The following is a 12,531-nucleotide window of genomic DNA, read 5'->3' on the forward strand; positions in this document are numbered from 1 at the left end:
AAATTGTTGAATGACTCAAGTTAACTGTTTCAGCAGTTTCTCTAATAGATTTTCCACGTTCAATATGCAAATTAATAACTAATTTTCGAATTTCAGGCAAAGTTTCTTTTCGTTTAGCATTCATGGCTGCACAGAGCTAAAAAACACAAAATTTCCAAAACAAACTGGAGAGAAATACTGCAGACGATTTTATAAATTATTGCCAACTGCTTTTGAGTAAAAATAAAAACCCCAAAAAATATTTTTATTGTAGTACGTAGTAGTATCTAATGGTGTCCCATCACTTATGTCAGCCATTTTTTGCTCCGTTCTGAACAATTGTATTTTTATTAAATTAATATTTTGAGAAAATGTATCTTATGTAATAATTGTTACTAAATTTAAGTATGAAACACACCCACAAAAAATTTTTACATGTTTTTTAAATTTATTTTATTACAGTTTCCTTTTGTAAAGCACAAGTGTCCCATCACTTTTGTGAGACACTGTATATGTGGATGATTATGATATTGAAACTTGAGTCAGGATGATGAAAAGCCTGAGAAACAGTGATTTAAAAGTTGATAATATCCTTTGGAATAGTTGAAATGAATAAATATATTTAGCACATATTTTTAATGATCCCAAAGTCTTTCAATCATTTAACTGCTTTTAAATAAATTATATATAAACACTTAAAGTGAAAAATTACTATTATAAATTTATATTTTTAATACTTTAAAGATAATAAACCTAAAATTACTTTAATTTTAAAAAATAATAAAATTTAGGATATTTATCTTCACTGTACCAAGGAGAAACTATTGAAAATGCAATGGTTACACAAAAGGATAGAATTGTACTATGCATTCAACTACTTTTAGCTTAGGGACACATTTTCATCGATGACTTTATCTATGTTACATTCTTGTAACATACCTTTGGTAGATACACTTGAGATTATTAGGATACAGCAAGGCTATGACGAAGGGTGCCTTCATAAAGGACTTTTTAAGGTAAACTGGCTTGTATTCAAGTAACCATGAGAAACCCATGCCATGGAAAACCATGAGAATACTTGTGCAACCAATCCACTCGCTTGCATTGAACCCCACTTGATCTACCAGTATTCAAAGGTCTTAACCACTAAGCCACTGGTGCAGCTGATCATACTTGAGGAAAATGATAGCAACTAATGATAAAAGCAGAATAAATGAAAAATGATAAAAATAGCGCAGTTTGTCTATTTTGCTAAGAACAGCATCATGGACAAAACTGCCAATGTTTAAGAGCTTTGATGTCTTAGTTATAACAGATTATGAAAAAAGCAATACAACTACCAGGAAACCAATAAAAAAAATAGCAGATTTCTTGAAATACTATTCTTGGAAAACAACGCACCTTGAGTTTATGACATTTGAATTAAAAATGCTTATAATATAAGTACTTTTATTCACTCGATATTTATTCAAAACACACTGTTTTAATTCATTTTGCAATTTCAGAAACACTGGTTTGGCCCATTTAGATACCCATTTAATTTTTAAATTCGTTCCTTTCTAATATGAATTTTAGGCTGATTTATATAGAGCTATGATGTTAAAAAGATACAACTTACTTCAAAGACAAATATATTCTTTGCACCAATTCCATCCATCCTAATAAGCTTTCCTTAAAAACAGCTTGAACGATTTCATGAGAATTATCTGTGTAATCATGAAAAACAACTATGCTTTGATCTGGAGTTGCTTTGGAAAATATCATTCTTTCACCATCAATTGGATGATAACTCTAAAATATATCAAAAAAAATTTTTTTGAGCTAAAATTAACTGTGTTGTAACAACACACATATAAAAATTTGTAAAAATAAAGAGTACCAATTTTTTTGCTGAATAATTTATGATAAATTAAAAAAAAAATAAAAAAAACATACAAAATTAATCTACAATCTGGAAACTTTGTACTACAATACAGCATTCTCCCAAAATAAGTTACTATTTAAAATTAAAAATAAATAAATAGAAAAAAATCATAAATGGATTTCATTTCTTTCCTGAAATAAAAATAATATTTATTGTTAGTAACTCTTAAAACAATCTTTACTGGTGAACAAAATTAAAATTCGACTCAAAAAGGATCTCAATTTATAAAGCCCCACTGGTTGTTTCTGCGTCTCTTTTTTGAATATAAAATAGTAAAAACAGAAAAGTATCAAAATATTTAAATATATAATAAAAGGGGGAAAAACTACCACCAGTTTCCATTTTTATTTTAAATGTAGATGGTACTACACAGAGGAATAGGGTTAGAAATTTTGCAATTGATATATTATGTAACATTAGAAGTGTATTTTATTTAGAATGCTTATATTATAAAAATAACACTTTTTAGAAAATGTTATTAAGAAGTACAGATGAAATAACTTTTAAAATAATTTAGTTTGTTATATGATGAGCATAGCATTTTTAGAATACTGGATATGCATAAGAAACCCTATGCACCAGATATTGGCAAAAATGTCTAGTCCTAATGAACACAAATTTTTATCATTAAATGAAAACAAGAACACCTTGCTAATTGCTAAGAGCATTTCTGGATGTTATTTTACTACATTAACCAGACGTTTTAAAATGAGATATGAAAGGAAAAAGAAACACAGGCAAAGCTTTATAAAAATTATTGATTGACTGAACTCTTGATTTAATGAAAATTTACTTACTTAATGGGAATAAGAATGAGAAGAATGACAAATAATTAAAAATTATTATTAAAATTTCAGCTCAGAGGTATTTAATATCTTCACTGTCTTCTAGATAAAAGGTAAAACTTAACTTTTTTTTTTTTTTTTTTTTTTTTTTTTTTTTTTTTTTTTTTTTACAAACGGCAGGTACTAGTTGTTATGGGCATTGGCCACTATTAAGGTCGGAGGCAGTGAGCACTGTATTATGGAGGCTTATAATAGGTGGGCCATCATTCTCTTCTATGAAGGGACAGACAATTTAGATCCATGTTTTCTCCATGATTTGAAACCCGGCCTTTCGGCAGAGCAATCAAAGTTACTAGCCACTTTTCCCATTTGGCAGCACTTGATAAAATGTTTTATTAAGAAACTTTTATTTTTAACTACATTCCATTACACATTTAAATTCTTGTACCTATTTAATAAAAACATAGATACAATTAACTTGGAATTATTATTATCTAAGACTATGTGTTATTACCTAAGACTACGTGTGAAATATGTCAAAAAAACTTAAAAGGAAAATAAATATTATTTTCATTTCTAACTTCCTTTTCTTTCTTTCTTTTTTTTTAATATATATATATATATATATATGTCAGAAATAGACATCTCCAATTCAGTCTTTCATTCTTTACACATTACAACCACAGCATTAATCATGTGAGTGAGCAAAACATATTAATTTGTTTGGCTACATGGCATAACAGTTTTAATTTTTCATTCACACAGCTTGGCTAATTGCCAGTTTTCAAAAGTACTGCCATTTTATGCAGGCTAAAATGCTTAAGTTACCTGCTAAATTAAAACTTGAGAGTGTTTTATAAACCAAGTGATTTAAAGGCAATATATGTATTTTTTAATACTACCTTTCTTTTTTTTTTCCCCCATTTTTGATAACATATGTAGTTGCTTTAAATTCTACTGCAGGGAAAAAAAAAAAAAGAGTATATTGATATAATTCATAACATTTAATTGATATAATTCATAACATTTAAATGATAATTTTTATAAACATAGGCACCATTAGTGCAAATAAGGGGGGAAATTCCTAATGGCATATATTATATACTTCTGCTACAGAATAATCAGTTGTGCATTGCCTAATAAATTTGCTACATTTCTTTTTTATTCTAATTTTGTATTTAAGCTTGCACATTGCTTTTTTTATATTAAGCTTCACATTTGTCACATATATTTATTGAATACAACTGTTGTTTTCTCTTTCTTTCTGTTTCTTTGACTGCTATGGCTTGGTTCATTAATTTCGGATTTTTATATTACATATTATTATTATTTATGCTACTTATTAAAATCATTTCTGATCCAAAAGTACTTGAGTTTACTAAGTGGGTGAGTTTATTAGATAATGATTTGTACATTGCAAGGAGTTAAGTAAGTTTTAAACTTTTTCAAGTAAAAAATGACTTACAATTAATTCATTGATTAATCATAAAATAATTTTAAAATAATACTAAAATGAAACTATTTATGTAATTTTAAAATTCATTTTTTTACATTTTTTTATAAAAATATTTTTACATTTACATACTTGATGAAATTTTCTCCCCTATAACTACTAATCTATCTATTTTTATTTTTTATTTTGTTCAACAATTTTTCAATTATAATCTTAATTTATAAAACTGCTGATAGCTTTTTCGATCAGTACCTTTCAGTTCGAGAATTTTTCTTAAAATTTGCAGTGCTTTTCTAGATTCCATTGATGATGGCATGTCAGGACTTTTCCTGAGAGTTTCTGCAGTCTTTTAGTACTTTCATATTCAGTTTTTACACGTGTTGTCTTAATATTAGTGTGAATTGACACATATTCTAAAATGTATCCTCCTAACTTCCTTCACTGCAAAAGCCACATCTGAAATAATTTTTAACTGATTTTAAGAGATTAACCTTCTATATTGACTATAATATGCAAAGCCTCTAACAGAGATATCAACTTACTTATCTCTTCCTTCACTTTCACAAAAATTGATTTTTCTTCATCATCTAAGAATATCTTTTCTGTAATGACATTTAAAGGCTTTATAATACGCTAAAATTAATGGATGAATTGTTTAAGTAGTATTTATAAGAAGAGTCACTAAAGTTTTTTGAAAGAGAAGTGTACACTGCACAGTAATCTAATTAGTAAAGCCTTTTTTTAATTTTTCTGTTCACTGTCCTATTTCAAAAGAAAATCAACAAAAATGCTATTTGTAATTCATGAGTCCTTGTTATCATGGAAAGTTCTTTACTCCTTTCAAACATCAAGGTTTTCTGCTTTTGTAGATAACTAGTGCTATCTTTTTAATAATAGGGCCCATATTGCAAATTAATAAAACTGTAACTTTTTTCTGCAGTCTCAAAAACCAACTGTTGTTTCACTTTTAAATTTTAGTGTGTGTTTCACTTTGTTCTATAATGCAGTCCAGTTCTGTCTGTTTTGTAAATTTCGAGTGTTTTCTTTCATTTAGCATTTCAAGTAAAACACATAGCATTTAGTGTTTCAAGTAAAACCTGTTTTATCATGTTACCAGCTGCATGGTGATCTGCTTCTTCTTGCTCACTATGCAATTTTTGATTAATGATGATGGATTTCTCTTTCTTCAACTTGTGATCCATATGTCAGGTGATATAAAACTATCTCCTAGCATTTAGCTAATTAGTAAAACAGTTCTAGAAATGGAAACAATTGTCAGCTTCGTATCTTGAAGCCAATTTTAAAAAGCAATTTCAACATCTCTGAATTTTCTATTTCTTTGCTCTTCCTTGAAACATTAATATTTTTCATTAATTCTTCATAAATTCTAATTCTCTGCTTATGTAAATTGCACAATGCTGTTTAGGAAATCCCCAGCTTAAATGTAATTTTACTCTTGTGATTACCAATAATATTAAAATCTTTTAACAATTTATCTTTTTCTTTCAGGTTAAAGTCATTTGCTTGGCATTTTAATAATTTAAGCACACAATAAATTGGGGAAAAAATGCTTCAGTTATTTATTCAAATTTCAAAATTTATATTTCTAGTCAAAAGGAAGATTGCCCTTTGTCATTTTAGTCAATCTGTCACTTCATGTTTATAAGAATGACCAATGAAATATGAAATTCCCTTGCTTTTTCTTCAGTCTACAGTTACCACTTCTTTTTCGTTCAAAGACGCTTCATGTGTAAAGCTTAAAAGCATTTCATGAACATTTTTATAATTCTTTGTGAAAATAATGCATCTATCCCAAGCAGAGAATTCTGAAGGTGAAAACCTTAAAAAGATGGTATACAGAAATTCCCCTTTCATCTCCTACTAGCTGGTATTCAGGAATGAACCTCACTCATTTAAAATGCCTCTAGAGATTGATTTTGTTAAACTTAAGGTATGAAAATTCTGCTACTCTGAAGTCTAATATGTACAAAAAACTCTGACCTCAGTGTTTCACAGGTACAGGGACATGCGGATAGGAAAATTTCAATCAACTCTTTTTATTGAAGTACTACATACTTGAATGATAAAGCCACAATGCACAATTTATTAAATGGATAAACTACAAAAAGCTTTGATAAGTAGAATATTTTGGCACTGAAGAATCAGTCATTTGCTAATAGCAGTAATAAGAGCGATTTGAAGTAATAAATGATTTGGGCGATGATTACTACCTGCACCAAAGGTACTGCTTTCATGTTTTTCCCTCTAACTTTATTAAGAATGTTTTTTTACCTGAAAACTTTCATTACAATTAAATATATATGGAATAAAAGCAAAATTTAGAAGTACTGATGTAGGACCATAGAAAATACTGATGGTGAAGCACGTAGATGGCATATTAATAAAGATCCATACTGAAGAGGAAGAATTAGGATTCCTTAGTATGCTAATATGTTGAGTTCATAATATCTAAGAAACTTGGCAGTTGAGGCAGATTAAAGATTAAATTCCATTTTTATTTAAATTGACATGTGTAGTGTCAATTCACTTGGCACTCTAATCATGCCTATTTCAAGAAAATTTACAATGATACTGTTGAGATAGAAAGAGAGCACAGCGAAATATCGTTTAATTAGCAACAAAGGCAGAAACAAAGTGTACATTTATCCAATATGGAAGATCACTTTGGTTTAGGTTAGAAAGTTCTCAAAATCTTTAAGTTCAAATTCCCAATTACCAACGTCATCAGCATAAGCCATGTATCACAGATTGATCTAGACATGCCGTAGTCCAGGAAAATTATTGCAATTTTTAGAATACAGAAAGGAAATATTAAAATTAAAAATGAAGTGTTAAAAGCCATGAAAAAAGCACATACTGAAAACACACACATATTCTGATAAAACTATCATATTTTCTTGTGAACAAAAAAATTCCAACACATAAATAAAATTGGAATTAGGTTTTTCTAAAAGAAAATAATAAATTAATCAGTTTGAGATAGATCTAAAACAAATTATTCATTCAAATGCAAGGAAATTTTAGTTTATTTCTTACAGCATCTTAAGTAGTTTATTTACTAACCTGCATACATGGTTCAAAAGACACCAGTAGACTATTAACTGTTGAAAGTGATATAATTTCTGGAAAGAAGGTTTCTGCAGCCAATTTAGGACACTGGCTGATGTTCACTCTTTTTACACGTGGGCAGTAATTAAGTTGAAACTTTTTCAGAATACGGCAGGCCTGAACTGAAATTTAAAATGAAAACATGAAAAAGCTATTTTAAAAAGCTTAAATAAAAACTAATTGACTTTTTTTTTAATCAAAGTACTCAGTTTCCTTGAAAGGTAACAACAATACATAATTTCCATTTTATACTTTTAAAAAGTAAATAAATGACAATATAACTAGATATAATTTATGATAAAATGTCAGTTTTAGAAGAGGGAGTAAAAGAACTAAAATAGATCAGTTTTCAAGGAGCTATAAATACAGTCAAAAGTCGTTAATTCGGACACCCATAATCCGAAATGATCTATAATCCGGACCTCAAAGCTAAAAACTTTCTGCGCATGTGCCGTATTGACACATGCACATAAGCATTTATACGTGCACGTAAGACCTTTACGACTGTGCAGATGCGTGTGCGCAAACGCAGAATACATTTTTGCGTGCACGTTCAATGTATAACGGACGGTATAAGCTAAAATTATCTAATTATCTATCTCAGTTAATGTTGATGATTGCGTTGTTCCTTAATCTTCGAATTGAATCAGGCTTATTATTTTTTGCAGAATGTAAGAGCAATTTTATAAAAGTAAACTTGAACTTTCGATTATGTCAAATAGAATTTCCGATGGTGGAGCTCCCAAAGGATCTACAAAACAAAAGTATGTTTCGATGTCCATCAAACAAAAAGTGGAATTGCTGCAAAAAATGGATAAAGACATGAAGAAGGTGACAGAGAGGTTAGTGAAAATGAAAAAATTTCGATTGACAAGTTAGTCGGTATTCTCGGCACAGCAATTACGGGACTTGAACAGCGGAATTTTGTAACTGAACAAGAAATTATGACTGTTTATAGAATTAAAGAGAAAGTATTATCACGTAAAACGAAACAACTTACATTGAAAGAAATGTTTAATAATGATCTATAATCCGGAATCGCCGAAGTCTCGACGAGTCCGGATTAACGACTTTTGACTGTATAATGAATGAAGTTCAGATAAATGTAATAAAAATATTTTTTTAAAGTACATTATTTATGGTGGTACATAAAAAACAACATAGCCTTGAGATAGTCACAAGAAATGCAAGTAAGTAATGAATAATATCAAGTTGCCATTGTCACAAACTCATTGTATGCAAAATCATGTTACCATCAAAACTCACTGTTGTTTTGTACATTGATGCTATGACCAACTTAAATCAGTTTTTCAGAAATCATTTATAATTTTTATTTAAATTACTGGTAACTTGCTAGCTGTTGCTCTAAAGTGTTTGATATAAATTACTGAAAGCCATGATAATGATCCTGATTAGTATATTATCATAGACACACATTTGTAATTTTAGCTTCCTCTTATGCTGTTACTCCCAGGGAAAATAATTGAGCTCAAGATAAAGGCTGGTAGAAATAAACTGAAAATTTCAGCTATCGTTGCATGACTTTTAATAGTTTATTATATATATATATATATATTTTTTTTTTTATTATTACATATATATATATATATATATATATATATATATATATATATGTAATAATAAAATTCCATGGTCAAGAATACACTTAAAATTCTAACTGTATGTTCTTTTCATTTTTAATGGCAAGGTTCTCTTATTTGAAAGTACATGGGATTAAATCCACAGCCCCGTAGTCAAGTTGTTTTTCCTGCCTTTTCTACACATACAGTTATAGAATGTTCTGGAAATATTTAAAGCGAATTGGATTGGCTGACAAGGCTGACGTCTTTTCTTGGAAGTTCCGCCTTTCCAAATGCTATATATATATATACAGTCAAAAGTCTTTAATCCAGATGTCAATAATCCGGACCTAAAAGTTACAAACTTTATGCGCATGCGTCAACGCATAATGCGTTTCTGCATGTGCATATTCATTTACGCATGTGCATAATACCTTTATGCATGTGCATATGCATTTACACATGCGCATAATATGTTTACGCATACGCGTTTAATGTATAACAGACAATATAGGCTAAGATAAAATTATCTAATTATCTATTTCAGTTAATGTTGCAGATTGCGTTGTTTCTTAATCTTTGAATTGGATCCGGCTTATTATTTTTTGCAGACTGTTAGAGCAATTTTATAAAAGTAAGCTTGAACTTTCGATTATGTCAAAAAGAATTTCTGATTCTGGAGCTGCCAAAGGATCTACAAAGAGAAAGCATGTTTTGATATCCATCAAACAAAAAGTGGAATTGCTGCAAAAAATGGATAAAGGCATATCCTTTGTTTCTCTAACCATTCCGAAATCTGTTTATCAATTTCACGCTGTTCTGCGGAGGGGGGGATGAACTTGAAGCTGATCTGTCAGTACTATCCTTATCTTGAGGGCAGATGTTTTTATTTTATTCGGCTTATAATTCCTTACTAATAGTATTTCATCTTGATGTACTCCGTCTTTGATATGATTTAAATCAAATTCTTCATCATTATAGTTATCACGAATACACGTCAAATAGTTTTCTGGTTGCAATTTTCTAATTTCGACTATGCGCAATGTATGCTTTTTGCATGTGCGTGTTGAAAGAAATGTTTAATAAAGTAAACAAATAAATATTAAGCTTTTTTTTTTTTTTTTTTTTTTTTTTTGTGTAAATTTTGATACCCTTTAGATCATAATTGCTCTTTATTTCATAAATTAAAGTTTCATATTTTTACTTCCTTGTACGAAATAAAAAGGAAGTATTGTAATCGCGAAAAGTTTCAGGCAGCATATTTCAACGAAAATATCCATTTGGACCGCTATCGAATGCAATTTAACGATGTTTTCGTGTGATATCTGTATGTAAGAACAGAATTTATGAGCAATTTTATTTATTGATTTATCTATTTAGCAATGAGGCAAATGGCTTAAGAAGCTGGCAATGGTTTTGGCAACTAGTTTTTGCCACCATATTTGGCATGAAAGCACACATTTTCCTCTGGTCTCTCTATAACTCCAATTGATTCTGTAATTGATCTCTACATGTACCAGTAATGTATATGCCTTCCAGTAATTTTGAGAAAGTTAAGTATTGAAAATTTCCGGAGACCAGATATATAAGACCGAAGAGAGCATCAGTTCTCAGTTTTTAGTTCAGAGTTAGATTTTCCCGCGAACTTCATTCTTTACATTACATTCTGTTTAACTTTATTAATAGTTTAAAGTGGTAACTACTGATCATGCTCTGTTACATTGAGAAGAACAGAACAGGTACTCTTGAGGAAAGCTTTAGAACTGTAAACTGTTTATTTTGTGAAAATAAATCTTATCAAGCTATCATTGATTCTGTGTGCATTCAATCCATTATAAACTCATACACATGCAACAAAATAATTTACGTATTGATATGCTCTATTAAGTGCTTTGAATGAAAAAAATTTAACAGCATAATTATCATGCATTTTTAAACTAATGTCCACATAATTAACAAAGAAAAATCCCAAAATACTTACAAACTAAATTAAACAGGATTAACAAAAGAAACATTTTTAAGTCTATACTATACCTTCAACATGTGTCATTCTTAGACAATGGTCAATGACAATATGTGATATTCCACAGGATACAATAGTCAGGCTAATCAGTGTTTCAGATACTAATCGTAGTGTCTGCAATAAAGAATTTAGAAACAAATATCTTACTGAATAATTAATATATACAATAAAACTCTGATTTAATATTTTTCAGTGTAAAGTCAATCTACTGTACAATTATTCGAATAAATAGTTCATATATAAGTTTTGTAATTCTTCAAGAAAAAATTTCTGAAGTATTCAAATAGATGAATTGCACAAGCTAACAATCCTTTTACTTTTACTTTCAAAGTTTTAAATCCATATTTTAACACATACACAAACTAAATACAAATATTTCTTTTCCTTCACAAAAGAATAAGCATAAAAAATAATATAAGGATCAGTGAAAATTACATGAATAAACATTTTAGTGCTATTCCAATAAATAGTTTATATAAAGATAAGTAAGTAAAAATACATATATAAAATAATTCCTTATAATACAGTAATATACTAGTAATACCATGGACTTTTAACTGATGAAATGCAATTTAATTCCACATTACAAAACAAAAAAATTTCTTCTCTCCTCCCCCAAAAAGGGAGCAACAAGAAGATGACTGAAAACTGTGTACAAACATTTTGCACTCATCATTATACACATCTGCCATGCAACCATGCCAATAAATGGAAGAAAATGACATGCAAATGGCTGGTTGTCACTGATGTCACAAAACATAAAAGTCAAAGCTTTGATGAACATGCCAATGATTCTTTCAAAGGGTAAAGGCAGTGATCTACACGTACAGATTGTCAGTGCTTGTAAGGCTGAATGTTCAGCATCAGGATGACCAACTGCTAGGATACCTTACTTTGAAGTAAACCTAAGTATATATATATATATATATATGCATTTAATTTGAAAGTTAAGGATTGGTTTTGTTTAGTTAATTAAGGCAAAGAATATGAGGGTTATGTGCCTAATGGAAGAGATGCCTTCACGGAGGACTGTCTGAAAGAAAGTGGTTCAGATTTACATTACCCAAGAGAAAAATCACGAACATGCCCTTGCAGCCATGCTGTTCGCTGGAATTTCAACTCAAGGTGAATCACCAGCATTCATAAGTCTTAGCCATTCAGCTAATGATGGGCTTTAAAAATGATGGATAATTATTCATAACTTAATAGAAATTTTGTGAAGATAAGTATTTCAGTGTTTTTTTCTAACTGCTAAATTATACATATAAGAAGAGGAAATTAAAAGGAATACCCATCTTACTTTTGGATCAATACAGCATGTAACACTACAATTAAGTTTGATTATTGTCAATAGTTTTATATGTTAATAATATTTAATTACATTGAAAAGTACATGAACTTTATTAAATACAATATACTGTATTAAATTACCTGTTCCATTGATTAATACTTGTCATTGAAAAGAATAGAAAGTTAATTAAACTGTTTTAAATGACTTTCTTTTTACACTGGTTAGCATTAAAATTTGTCGAATGGATGATCATATGCTATGATGATAGAGCAACACCTTCCTTTTTTAACCAGGACATTTTTAAAAATTGAAAACAATATCATCTTTTTCAGGTGCTGGAAAAGGTGCATAAAAGTTTTAAAAAAAT

At 29.1% G+C, this 12,531-nt stretch overlaps 1 protein-coding gene across 1 annotated transcript in view; it reads right to left on the minus strand.

The window, feature by feature from the left end:
- Positions 1-12,531, minus strand: part of LOC118193446 (uncharacterized) — a 111,645-nt gene that overhangs the window by 16,479 nt on the left and 82,635 nt on the right. Inside the window, exons 9-11 of the mRNA XM_035364537.2 lie at positions 10,885-10,987; positions 7,226-7,392; positions 1,598-1,770 (exon numbers count right to left, since the gene is read on the minus strand). Coding sequence (XP_035220428.1) covers positions 1,598-1,770; positions 7,226-7,392; positions 10,885-10,987 — 443 coding nt within the window. The remainder of the gene's footprint in view (positions 1-1,597; positions 1,771-7,225; positions 7,393-10,884; positions 10,988-12,531) is intronic.

This window comes from Stegodyphus dumicola, chromosome 3, assembly GCF_044657685.1.
Source record: "Stegodyphus dumicola isolate Sdum_Otavi_A_Nest chromosome 3, ASM4465768v1".
NCBI lineage: Eukaryota > Metazoa > Arthropoda > Arachnida > Araneae > Eresidae > Stegodyphus > Stegodyphus dumicola.